Genomic DNA, 13,604 nt, shown 5'->3' on the forward strand with positions numbered 1-13,604 from the left:
CTGTCAGGGCCTGTGGAGCTGTTTGCTGTCATAATGGTAGGTGCTTCCCCTCCTGATTCATCACACCACCCAGGTAGGTGACGTTCCATCGTGTCCAGTTGTGTCTCTGTGGTCCCCTGTCCACCTGCCCCAGCCCCCAGAGCAGTTGTATCACGTCATGGAAACGCTGCCCATCACTGCTGGGAAAAGAGTGTTGGTGTGGCACATATAGTTCCAACTAATTCAATGCTGATGGATAGAACAGGTTCCGGAGTCCAGGCCGGTTTGGGCCTCTGATGAGAGCAAATGATGATGGGGCCCGGTCGGACCTAGCAGAAGTCCAATCTGCTCCATGCCCTTCAGCCCACGCCTCAAAGTGTGTTTTTAATCTCTCATGGGTCTGCGGAGTAAACACGATGATTTAATTGAATGCCTTGTGTTTTTTCCAGCTTTGACCAAATGTGCAACTGATTTATATTGTAGTTATGCCGTTTAACTGAAATGCATGGTTTCTTATTTACCTAGTTTTTGCAGGATTCCTTTAGCTACGGTTGAAAAAAAATTGCCCTTCTTTTGTGTATACTAACTCCAGCCGCCTTAGTTCGTTTGTGTTGTGCTTTTGTGAGCTTGGAGATTCTTTTGCATTTTCAGCCAAATGCTGACACTTTAAGAATTATAAAGGTCAATCTTGTGTCTTTTTGTTTTTAAAGCGAACGAATGTAGACAAGAAAGCGATATCTGTGGATCAGACAGTCATTGCAAAACACAGGAACACAAGATATTACAGCTGCAAAGTAATAAGTATAACTCTCCAGACCTTCTATGAAATAGTTTTTGATGATGGTTCTTTCAGCAGAGACACTTTCCCTGAAGATATCGTTGTGAGTATCTACTGATTGAGCTCTGCATTCATTTTTCATTTCTTTAAAGCCAGATTTTTAATTGAAGGTTTTTGTTGTTGTTTTTTTTAAGAGTTTGGTGGGTGCGGGACGTCCTTCAAAACGTGAATTATTTATCTACTCACACTTTAGATCAGATAGATAGGACTTTTGCCACTTTAGGCGATGTCACGCACCTGCCAAACTCCAATTAAGGCCCTAATTTGTGATGTATTCCTTGACCATTTATTGACAAAAGAGCAAGTGCTGATATTTATTTTGTTATTGCATTGATTTGTAACTGTTTATAACTCATTTTATCTCCTGTTCAATGGTTCTATGCTGAATATGTTTGATATTGAAAAGTTAAATGTGTTTCACAGAAAGGGTATCAGAAAAAACAAAATGGATCGACGTTTTTGTGAAGCAATCCCAATGCGTTTTTTTCATTAACTCAAAGTTTGGAATTGTCTTAAGAATGATGCATCCTAAAACCTCAGCACAGTCCGGTAAAGAACCCCATGTCATTTTCTTGTATTCATCATAGTAAACGTTCTTAGTGAAAGCCTAGGTCAGTTTGTGGACATAAGTGCTAGCGAGAGTAGTGAGTGACATAATTTAGTGAGGGTGTTGAGATAAAAGGGCAGGACCAGCCAAAGAACAAGCGAGCTAATCCGTGAATTTTCTTGCCGTCCTGGAAAGAGGGCGAATGTGGACCCTACTGATTAAGGAACAAGGGGAACCAATACTGACCCCAACTTGTATTGGTATTATGGATGTGATATGAAAGGGGCACTGATGCTGTAGTGACTCCTTCCCGCCACAAGCAATGCAAATGCAGGCCCAGCCACACAGAGATGGGTGAGACAGAATCTGCTCCTTGGCCACTGTGCCCTCCCACAGCATGCACTTGTCTGAGGCTGTGGATCCTCCTCGACTTTGCACGCAGCACCACTAAAATATTCGACTACGTTTTGGTCAGTTACGTGGGTTGCCTCTGGGGCAGCATGGAGCCTCCTTTAGCAGACTCTGAATGGGCTACAACACAGGAGGCTGGTTTGGGACCTGGAAAGCAATTATTCCACCTCATGCCTGAGAAATGACCATGGAATGACCAAGGCTTGAATGTACAGTCACAGCCACCTGCTCTTCACCCCTGAATATCGGACTCTTAGCAAAGTGCCTGAAGGCTGTAAGAACAGGACTTACAGACTATAGTCGGGCATTTAAAAAAAAATGCCCACACTCAATGGAAGGATAGTAAAATTAGATGGTCACAGGATGAACATTCGCAGTTCTTAGTACCCTTGAAGATCTCTGGCAGTAGTAATTGGAAGGGGGCCCTTAGCTGATATAGGGGCAACTTGGTTGGATATAAACATCCCCCCACCCCATGCTCTGACTCGATGTTCATGTCCTGTTCACCTGTAGAATGATAGATCGGGGTCTCCAACTTTTCCTGTAACAAGAGCTACTTCTGATCTCTAAAAATAATCCTGAGCTACCGAAGGCTAAGCAACTAGTGCATTTTTACTAGACACCCTCACACCTAGCCTCGTTTACTTTAAGCCTAATGTCCATAAAGCCAGATACTATGGTTTTAACACAACACTTTAGGGCACTATGACAGGGCTGCCATGTGTTTTAGGGAGAGTGTGGTCTTTGGGGATGTATGAACATGTGTGCATAGACTCGGATGTACGTGTATGGGTAACTGAGAGCCTGTGTTGTTTGTACTTGTGGCATAGGACGTACCTTTCACCATATGTGGCACCGTTACATGTATAACACAAACATGCAGCCATTTTTTTCAACCCTTTTTTTGTTATAATATGGAACATTCATCTGCACTTTCGAACTTCTATTTAAAAAATGACTGTTTTTTCCAGTTATAAATATGGCACTGTGTTCTACTGATAATTGGGGCAAGAGGCCTGCTGTTAACAAATGCAACACCTTGGAAAACAAACTTTGAGAAAATTCAAATGAAAGTTAACTTAATCATAAGGTAGCTTTTCATTTTCATTTCCCCCAATTTAAAAGCATTGTGAAACATCATTTTGGTCTCCCCTCCAATATTGAGTTGACAAGAACTTTTATTTAAGATTTAAACATCACTCCTTCATCTCTGTGCCTGGGGTCATAAATCTGACTCCAGCACTGCGCGTTATCAGGCCCTGCTATCTGTGGCTTGAAGATAATAATGTAAAATAAACACATCCTTCCCTTAACTTTAAAATGAAAAATGTGACCCTGTGCTGATTTAAAAATGAACTCCTGGCTGTGAGCTACTTTGAAGAGGTACTGATCCACTTGGTGGAGACACCTGGTTTAAACCTTGTTACAAACAGATGTCTGTGACCAGCCTGCACCAGTTCTGTCTGGTACCTAGACAAGGCATGTGCAGACTGTGTCAGGATGAATCCCAAGTTGATCTGATACTGCAAACCCAAGCTCTATTTTGTTGAACACTGGCAGAAGGCATGTAAGGGCTTTTCAAGTATGCAGACCCATTCCCATTCTCAATGCTGTTCCTCCAAAAAGACCTCTTCCCTCTCGAAGTCATAAGTTGTTAAGTCCTCATTGAAAAAGAAACATAAGAAACTGAAGCATGACTCTCCCTCTTCCTGCCACTCTCTTAATGAGAAGTTGTGTGGACACAAAGTGCATCTTGATCTCTGTCCCAGTCTCCAATGGCTTATGCAGACTCAACCCAAGTTTTCCGGCGCCATCGGTGACACAAAAACAAGTCCTGAGGGAGGCAATGGTGAGCTCCTTTAGTACCTTTCTGTTTCCCTCTGGCACGCCTACAGCCCCAAAGATCTGAAGCAGCACCAGGTCGGAATAAATGCAGCCTTCCCTTAACTTTAAAGGACTTGCTGGTCTTGCAACTGACAAGCATTGACTTGTTCCTTCATTCTGTTAAGGATGACTCTGTTGAACACTTTGCCTGGGATTGATAGAAGAGTTATCTCTCTATAGTTTGTGCAGTTACTCAAGTCACCTTTCTAGGGGATCTTGATGAGATAACACTCCTTCCAGTCTGATGATGGCACCTTTTTCCAGATCCTTTCAAACATGTCGTAGAACATGGCTACTGAGGTTTCAGTGACCTCATAGAGTCTTCTAGTTGCAAATTCCTTACCTTAGAATTTCCCACAGGCGTCAGACTGGATCCGGAGATTTTTCTTCGAGAAATACCCTTGCTGGTCAGTAGGTGGTGTCTGTCAACTCCACGGGCGTCATTGGCGTCCTAGTCACAGTGATGACATCAGGAGTAGTACATAGACACTGCCTCAGCGCTATGACAACAGTTATTTTCTTTCCGCGCCACGTGCTGATCCGGAGAGAGCTACCCTCGTCTCTTTTTGACTGATTTTGACCATTTTGTTGAGTTTTCTAGTGAGCTTTTGGTGCGTTGAGGATGTCCCCGAAGACCGGGTTCAAGCCGTGCGAGGACTGTCAGCGCATGGTGTTGGTGACGGATCCACATCGGGTTTGTTTGTGGTGTCTCGATAGCGACCACGAACCGAAGTTGTGCTCCGAGTGCCAGGCCATGCACCCAAAAGCCTTGTTGGCGGCCTGGCACCCGACTCCGCATAGGTCCCGGTCTTGCTCAAGAGAAAGGTCTCAAGACTGTTCGCGGAGCCATCACCACTCATCATCCTCAAAATCTTCGAGTGCAAGTAAGAAGAAGAAGAAGTCAAAGTGGTCTCATCGCTGTACGACTTCGCCCCATCACTCGGCTGATGCAACCCGGGAGGAGCATCAACGCTTAAGGCCTCTGTCCTCGGAGCCTGCGTCTGGGTCCACTCTGCGCTTCCCTGAGTTTCCGGGAGCCGGAGCGACCCCCGCCCAACTTAAGGAATTCTATGAGGCCATGCGCCTCATCTTTGGGTGGACCGACCCTGATACAGCGCTTTCGGGCCCAAGTGGTTCGGTTGAGGAGCCTTCAGGTTCTGCACCAGCAGCTTCGGCTCTGGTCACCTAGGTCCCCTCTGGATCCGCTCGCTGATCTTCACCGGCGCCGGTCGCACCATTGAGACCTTCCCCGGCACCGGGTCAATTTTCAACGTTCCCGACGTCAGTAGTGGCCACTATCGATGTCGACCCGATCCTTATCCCCTACGACTCAGCCAACGCCGCCTTTGTCTTCGATGGGGCCTATTCACCCCAGGTCGGATTTGGACCCCTTTTCCTATGGGTATGAATTTGGGGAAGGATTGTAGAGGTCCCTGCACCCTTATGAATACCAGGATGACCCATCTTGGGACTCGGCATAGGAATTGGGCGAAGCCTGTGGACTGGACACTTCTCCAGATGCTGGCATGCTGTCACCTCCTACCGTGGCTACGGCGGAGGGAGCGACTTATGGGTATGGTGGTCAGTAGGGCGGCCGAGGTCCTTGGCCTTGAGCTACCTACTGTAGAGGTCAGGTTCAACCTCCTGACGGATGTGCATCAGCTAGGGGCTTCCACATCTGAGCCCCTTTTACCATTCAATGAAGCCCTCACCAATGTCCTTTTGGGGACTTGGTCCAAACCCAACACAGTGGCTCCTGTGAATAGGATTATCGCACACCTTCGGCCTGCTCTGAACAACCCTAAATTCCTGTCCCAACACCCCACGGCTGAGAGTCTTGTCAACCAGGCTTCCTCTTCTTCAGGCGCAGTCTCTTGCTGCGGTCTGTGAACACTTCATGCCTTTTGGGCCGCTGTACCCACTCTCTGTGTGATACGGTTGCGCAAGTCCTGCCGCAGATATAGGAGGAGGCCTGTGCTATTGTCTCCCAAGCTGTCAATGATGGGAGAGATGCGGGAAGTTCACAATCTGATGTGGGCTGGACACAACTGACTCTCTGGGCGGATCGGTTGCCACAACTGTGGCCTTGAGACGCCGCCCCTGGTTACGCACTTCTGGTTTTTCTGGGGATGTCCAACAGTCTCTCATTGACATGCTCTTTGATGGCTCCCGTCTCTTTGGAGACAAAGCAGACTCGGCCTTGGAGAGATTCAAGGATTCCCGGGCTATGGTTCGGTCCCTTGGTCTTTCCTCTCCCCCTCACCCCCCACAGTCCGCTTTTCGCCCCTGTCACGTCCCCCGCCCAGCCCCGTGCCACCCATGCTGTTTAGCCGCTGTGTGGCCAGGGACGCGGAATCCCACATGGACATGGGACAGGGAACAAGAGGTCTGCCCAGTCCACGTCTGCCCCCTTTGCAGCCTCCAAACCCTCCTAGTCCATGCCCTCACTCCTATCCAGTTGGCGGCAGGATTTGCCATCACCTGCCCCCACTGGCAATCCATTACTACGGACAGGTGGGTTTTGAAGATCATTAGAAAGGGCTACTCCCTCCCTTTCGAATCTTCCCAACCAGCCATGCCTCCATCACTCAGCCAAATCCTGGAGGATCATTTGGCACTTCTCCACCAGGAAGTCACGGCTCTCTTGGCCAAGGGAGCTATAGAGAAAGTCCCTGTGCCCCAAGTAGGTCGTGGTTTTATTCCCGCTACTTTCTAGTGCTGAAAAAGGACAAGGGCTTACATCCTATCCTAGACCTTTGGGACCTTAACTACTTCCTCAAGAAGGAGAAATTCAAAATGCTCACACTGGCTCAGGTTCTGTCTGCCTTAGACCCAGGAGACTGCATGGTAGCATTGGACTTGCAGGGCGCTTATTTCCACATCCCCATCCTGCCTGCCCACAGACATTACCTACGATTCGTGGTAGGTCATGAGCACTATCAGTTTACCATGCTCCCCTTCGTCCTTATCAGCGACCCTCAGGTGTTCGCGAAAGTGATGGCGGTGGTTGCAGCTCATCTGCGTAGGTTAGGGGGTCTCAGTCTTCCCCTACCTCAATGACTGGCTGTTGAAGGCAGGCTCGCCCCAGAAAGTCGTCTCCCACCTTCAGACTACGGCGAACCTCCTGCACACGCTGGGGTTCACTATAAACGTGCTGCAGTCGCACCTGACTCCCTCTAAGATGCTCCCTTTCATTAGAGCTGTTCTGGACACAGTGCAGTTTCGGCCTTATCCTTACGCAAAGCGAGTCCAAGATATTCAGGCTATGATTCTGATCTTTCAGCCTCCATCTTGGGTTTCGGTGAGACTAACTCTGAGGCTTCTGGACCTCATGGCCTCCTGCATCCTGCTAGTGACACATGTTAGATGGCATATGCTGGCTCTGCAGTGGGACTTGAAGTTCCAGTGGGCGCAGCATCAGGGGAATCTCTCCGACATGGTCCATATCTCGGAAAGGGCTGCGAAAGACATGCAGTTGTGGCTTTCGAATACACATTGGTTCCACTGCAGATCCCTCCCCCAACCAGATCTATCTATAGTGACAGATGCGTCACTTCTGGGTTGGGGTGGCCAGAGCAGATAAGCTCAGCTGTCGATGCACAGCCGATCATGAACGGCGTATCCATCCAGAGGTGGCACAAGGTCTCTTTCAGCAGTGGGGAGAACCTTGGTTAGATCTGTTTGTCTCCACAGAGAATGTGCATTGTCAGCTGTTTTGCACGTTGGAGTTTCCAAGGCGGCACTCACTCAGAGACGCTTTTTGCCTCGATTGGAACTCCGGCCTCCTTTCCGCCTATACCACTTCTGCCCAGAGCTCTCAAGACGATCAGGAATGACCGGGTCCAAGTCATCCTGGTGGCTCTGGACTGGGTACAGAGAGTATGGTATCCTATGCTATTGAGTATGGCCATCGATCCTCGACTCAGACTGCCTCCTCAGGCGGATCTTCTGTCCCAGCAACAGGGACGGTTCTCGAGCCGAAATTGTCCAATCTCCGCATTCATGCGTGGAGATTGAGCGGCGATAGTTGATGACTTTTGATCTTCCACTCGAAGTCTGTGATGTTATCGTGGCAGCCAGGCGTCCCTCCACCAAAACTGTATATGCTTGTCATTGGCATAAATTTGTAGCATGGTGCACCAACAAACCTGTTGATCCCGTCTCTGCACATACTGGACCCAAAAAAAGCATTGGCGTTCTATTTTAATCGTACAAAAGATTTCCGGGTGGACAATCAGCTCTTTGTCGGGTATGTGGGTGCGAAAAAAGGGAAGATGGTGCAAAAACGTACCATCTCTCGATGGGTACTTCTTTGTATCAAGATGAGCTATGCTTTGGCCAAGATGCAGCCCCCTGAGGACTTGTGTGCTCACTCCACCAGACCGACTGCTGCTTCCACTGCATTGGCACGCAGAGTTCCTGTCCTGGAAATGTGCCAGGCAGCTACATGGGCGTCCCTGCACATGTTTGCTAAACACTACTGCCTGGACAGTCGGGTCCATCGAGCCAGCTACTTTGCTCATTCGGTCTTGCAGGACTTCCTAGTATGATCTTGGTTCGCAGCTGTAGGAAAGTACCATCTTGCCTGGCATGTTACCCCCATTTTTCACTGTATATATGTTGTTTTAGTTGTATGTGTCACTGGGACCCTGCCAGCCAGGGCCTCATTGCTCTTAAGTGTGCCCTGAATGTGTTACCTGTGTTATGACTAACTGTCTCACTGAGGCTCTGCTATCCAGAACCTCAGTGGTTATGCTCTCTCATTTCTTTCCAAATTGTCACTAACAGGCTAGTGACCAATTTCACCAATTTACATTGGCATACTGGAACACCCTTATAATTCCCTAGTATATGGTACTGAGGTACCCAGGGTATTGGGGTTCCAGGAGATCCCTATGGGCTGCAGCATTTCTTTTGCCACCCATAGGGAGCTCTGACAATTCTTACACAGGCCTGACACTGCAGCCTGAGTGAAATAACGTCCACGTTATTTCACAGCCATTTACCACTGCACTTAAGTAACTTATAAGTCACCTATATGTCTAACCTTTACCTGGTAAAGGTTAGGTGCAAAGTTACTTAGTGTGTGGGCACCCTGGCACTAGCCAAGGTGCCCCCACATTGTTCAGGGCAAATTCCCCAGACTTTGTGAGTGCGGGGACACCATTACACGCGTTCACTACACATAGGTCAATACCTATGTGTAGCTTCACAATGGTAACTCCGAATATGGCCATGTAACATGTCTATGATCATGGAATTGCCCCCTCTATGCCATCCTGGCATTGTTAGCACAATCCCATGATCCCACGGGTCTGTAGCACAGACCCGGGTACTGCCAAACTGCCTTTCCCGGGGTTTCACTGCAGCTGCTGCTGCTGCCAACCCCTCAGACAGGTTTCTGTCCTCCTGGGGTCCAGCCAGGCTTGGCCCAGGATGGCAGAACAAAGGACTTCCTCAGAGAGAGGGTGTTACACCCTCTTCCTTTGGAAAAAGGTGTCAGGGCTGGGGAGGAGTAGCCTCCCCCAGCCTCTGGAAATGCTTTAATGGGCACAGATGATGCCCATTTCTGCATAAGCCAGTCTACACCGGTTCAGGGACCCCTCAGCCCTGCTCTGGCGTGAAACTGGACAAAGGAAAGGGGAGTGACCACTCCCCTGACCTGCACCTCCCCTGGGAGGTGCCCAGAGCTCCTCCAGTGTGCTCCAGACCTCTGCCATCTTGGAAACAGAGGTGCTGCTGGCACACTGGACTGCTCTGAGTGGCCAGGGCCAGCAGGTGACGTCAGAGACTCCATCTGATAGGCTCCTTCAGGTGTTGCTAGCCTATCTTCTCTCCTAAGTAGCCAAACCCTCTTTTCTGGCTATTTAGGGTCTCTGCTTTGCGGATTTCCTTAGATAACGAATGCAAGAGCTCATCCGAGTTCCTCTGCATCTCTCTCTTCACCTTCTGCCAAGATATCGACTGCTGACCGCGCTGGAAGCCTGCAAAACTGCAACAAAGTAGCGAAGACGACTACTGCAACTCTGTAACGCTGATCCTGCCGCCTTCTCGACTGTTTTCCTGGTGGTGCATGCTGTGGGGGTAGTCTGCCTCCTCTCTGCACTAGAAGCTCCGAAGAAATCTCCCGTGGGTCAACGGAATCGTCCCCCTGCAACCGCTGGCAGCAAAGAACTGCATCACCGGTCCTCTGGGTCTCCTCTCAGCACGACGAGCGAGGTCCCTTGAATCCAGCAACTCTGTCCAAGTGACTCCCACAGTCCAGTGACTCTTCAGTCCAAGTTTGGTGGAGGTAAGTCCTTGCCTCCCCACGCCAGACTGCATTGCCGTGAACCGCGTGTTTTGCAGCTACTCCGGCTCCTGTGCACTTTCCGAGGGAATCCTTTGTGCACAGCCAAGCCTGGGTCCACAGCACTCTAACCTGCATTGCACGACCTCCTGAGTTGTCCTCCGGCGGCGTGGGACTCCTTTGTGCAACTTCGGGTGAGCACTGTTTCACTCCACTTCGTAGTGCTTGTTCCGGCACTTCTGCGGGTGCTGCCTGCTTCTGAGAGGGCTCCTTGTCTTGCTGGGCGCCCCTTCTGTCCCTTGACGCAATTGGCGACATCCTGGTCCCTCCTGGGCCACAGCAGCACCCAAAAACCCCAACTGCGAGCTTTGCAGCTAGCAAGGCTTGTTTACGGTCTTTCCGCAGGAAAACACTTCTGCACGACTCTCCACGGCGTGGGACATCCATCCTCCAAAGGGGAAGTTTCTAGCCCTTGTCGTTCTTGCAGAACCCTCAGCTTCTACTGTCCAGTAGCAGCTTCTTTGCACCCACAGCTGGCATTTCCTGGGCATCTGCCCACTCTCGACTTGATCGTGACTTTTGGACTTGGTCCCCTTGTTCCACAGGTACCCTCGTCTGGAAATCCATTGTTGTTGCATTGCTGGTTTTGGTCTTTCCTGCAGAATTCCCCTATCACGACTTCTGTGCTCTTTGGGGAACTTTAGTGCACTTTGCACTCACTTTTCAGGGTCTTGGGGTGGGCTATTTTTCTAACCCTCACTGTTTTCTTACAGTCCCAGCGACCCTCTACAAGGTCACATAGGTTTGGGGTCCATTCGTGGTTCGCATTCCACTTTTGGAGTATATGGTTTGTGTTGCCCCTATCCCTATGTGTCCCCATTGCATCCTATTGTAACTATACATTGTTTTCTAATACTATACTGCATATTTTTGGTATTGTGTACATATATCTTGTGTATATTTGCTATCCTCATACTGAGGGTACTCACTGAGATACTTTGGCATATTGTCATAAAAATAAAGTACCTTTATTTTTAGTATATCTGTGTATTGTGTTTTCTTATGATATTGTGCATATGACACTAGTGGTACTGTAGGAGCTTCACTCGTCTCCTAGTTCAGCCTAAGCTGCTCTGCTAAGCTACCATTATCTATCAGCCTAAGCTGCTAGACACCCTATACACTAATAAGGGATACCTGGGCCTGGTGCAAGGTGTAAGTACCCCTTGGTACTCACTACAAGCCAGTCCAGCCTCCTACAGCAGCCCACCACCGAGGATGGCATTGCTTGGGTATCTATTCTAAGGTAAGGAATCTGCCATTAGAAGTATCTATTAGATGTACAAGTTACGTACCTTCGGTAACAAAATATCTGGTAGAGACATATTCTAGTTGCAGATTCCTTACCAACCCACCCATCCTCCCCGCGTGTGAACTGATTTCTAGGGACAGGGATTCCCCCTTCAGGTTTTTAGCTCTGGCGCACCAGTCTCAGTGTTCTTAGCGGCTTTGCGCTTTGGCATGGAAAGTCGTTAAAAGAAACTGACGTCACTGCGCTGAGGCGGCCTCTATGTATTAATCCTGATGTCATCCCGGCGACGACGACGACATCCCCAGAGTTGACCGACGCCACCTTCCGACATGCAAGGGTATTGCTAGAAAAAAAATCTCCGGATCCAGTCTGACACCTGGGGGAAATTCTAAGGTAAGGAATCTGCAACTAGAATATGTCTTTACCAGATATTTTGTTACCGAAGGTAATTAACTTGTACTTTACCTTCACTGCCTCTGTAGGATGTCTGATCTGGTCCTCCTGCCGTCCCGTTTCTCTGGTGTTTGACTTGCTGTAGTTCGTCCTAGGTTAGTGTACTTCAGTTGATTGGCAAGTCCTTGTCAGCTGGCTGTATGTCTGGTGGAGACTGCGGCACAGGCTGGTTCAGCAATTCTTCAAAGAACTCTACATATCTTTGTTGTTGGCCATTGATACCAATGATTGACTTCCCACCTTTGTCTTTAGTAGGTCTTTCTAGCTTGCTGTGTCTGCTGGAGAGATTCCTTGATATGTCATAGAATTCTTTCAGGTTTCCATGGCTTGCTGCTTCCTGGGCTTCTGTGGCAAGACCATTAATGAATCTTCGTTTGCCTGCTCTTAAGCTTCTCTTTGCTTTCTTGTTGGTTTTGCTGTATTCGTCTTGAGCTTTCACTTTTTGTGCTCTTGTTCGACTGGTGCTGACCGCAGCTTTCTTTTCCTTTCTGTTTTGGATTTTGCAGTCTCTGTGGACATCCATTCATAATGCTGGTGTTTTTTTAGGACCAAGTATGTACAGCATGTTGATGTCATTGTTTCTTTGATCTTCTGCCACTGACTTTCATCTGGGTCTCTGTCAACTGCTAGTTCTTGCAGGACTTGAAACGTGTTAATGAGGTTGACTGAGTATTCACTCAGTTTCTGTGCATCTTTGAGGAGAGTGGTGTTATATCGCTGGTATAGGAAAATGGCTCCCTGTTGCAGTTACCCCCCACTTTTTGCCTGATATTGATGCTGATTTGACTGAGAAGAGTGCTGGGGCCCTGCTAACCAGATCCCCAGCACCAGTGTTCTTTCATTAAAAATGTGCCATTGTTAACACAATTGGCACACCCTTGGCACACAGATAATTCCCTTGTAAAAGGTACCAGTGGTACCAAGGGCCCTGTGACCAGGGAAGGTCCTTAAGGGCTGCAACATATGTTGTGCCACCCTAAGGGACCCCTCACCTAACACATGCACACTGCCATTGTAGATTGTGTGTGTTGGTGGGGAGAAAAAGGCAAAGTCGACATGGCAACCCCCTCAGGATGCCAAGCCCACAAAACACTGCCTGTGGCATAGGTAAGTCACACCTCTAGCATGCCTTACAGCCCTAAGGCAGGGTGCACTATACCACAGGTGAGGGCATAGCTGCATGAGCAATATGCCCCTACAGTGTCTAAGTCTATTCTTAGACATTGTAAGTACAATGTGGCCATATTAAGTATATGGTCTGGGAGTTTGTCAAACGAACTCCACAGCTCCATAATGGCTACACTGAATACTGGGAAGTTTGGTATCAAACTTCTCAGAATAATAAATCCACACTGATGCCAGTGATGGATTTATTAAAAAATGCACACAGAGGGCATCTTAGAGATGCCCCCTGTATTTTACCCATTCCTTCAGTGCAGGACTGACTGGTCTGTGCCAACCTGCTGCTGAGAGACGAGTTTCTGACCCTCTGTGGTGAAGGCCTTTGTGCCCTCTGAGGCCAGAAACAAAGCCTGCTATAGATGGAGGTGCTTAACAACTCCCCCCTGCAGGAACTGTAACACCTAGCAGTGAGCCTTAAAGGCTCAGGTTTCGTGTTACAATGCCCCAGGGCACTCCAGCTAGTGGACATGCCTGCCCCCTGGACACAGCTCCCACTTTTGGCGGCAAGTCCAGGGGAGATAATGAGAAAAACAAGGAGGAGTCACCCACCAGTCAGGACAAGCCCCTAAGGTGTCCTGAGCTGAGGTGACCCCCTGCCTTTAGAAATCCTCCATCTTGATTTTGGAGGATTCCCCCAATAGGAATAGGGATGTGCCCCCCTCCCCTCAAGGAGGAGGCACAAAGAGGGTGTAGCCACCCTCCAGGACAG

At 48.8% G+C, this 13,604-nt stretch overlaps 1 protein-coding gene across 1 annotated transcript in view; it reads left to right on the plus strand.

Moving 5' to 3' along the window:
- The window catches only part of KDM4C (lysine demethylase 4C), a 1,395,856-nt gene that overhangs the window by 1,242,313 nt on the left and 139,939 nt on the right, over positions 1 to 13,604 (plus strand). Inside the window, exon 19 of the mRNA XM_069230128.1 lies at positions 690 to 860. Within this exon, the coding sequence (XP_069086229.1) occupies positions 690 to 860 (171 nt within the window). The remainder of the gene's footprint in view (positions 1 to 689; positions 861 to 13,604) is intronic.

The sequence above is a fragment of the Pleurodeles waltl genome, chromosome 1_1 (genome assembly GCF_031143425.1).
Source record: "Pleurodeles waltl isolate 20211129_DDA chromosome 1_1, aPleWal1.hap1.20221129, whole genome shotgun sequence".
In the NCBI taxonomy this organism is placed as follows: domain Eukaryota; kingdom Metazoa; phylum Chordata; class Amphibia; order Caudata; family Salamandridae; genus Pleurodeles; species Pleurodeles waltl.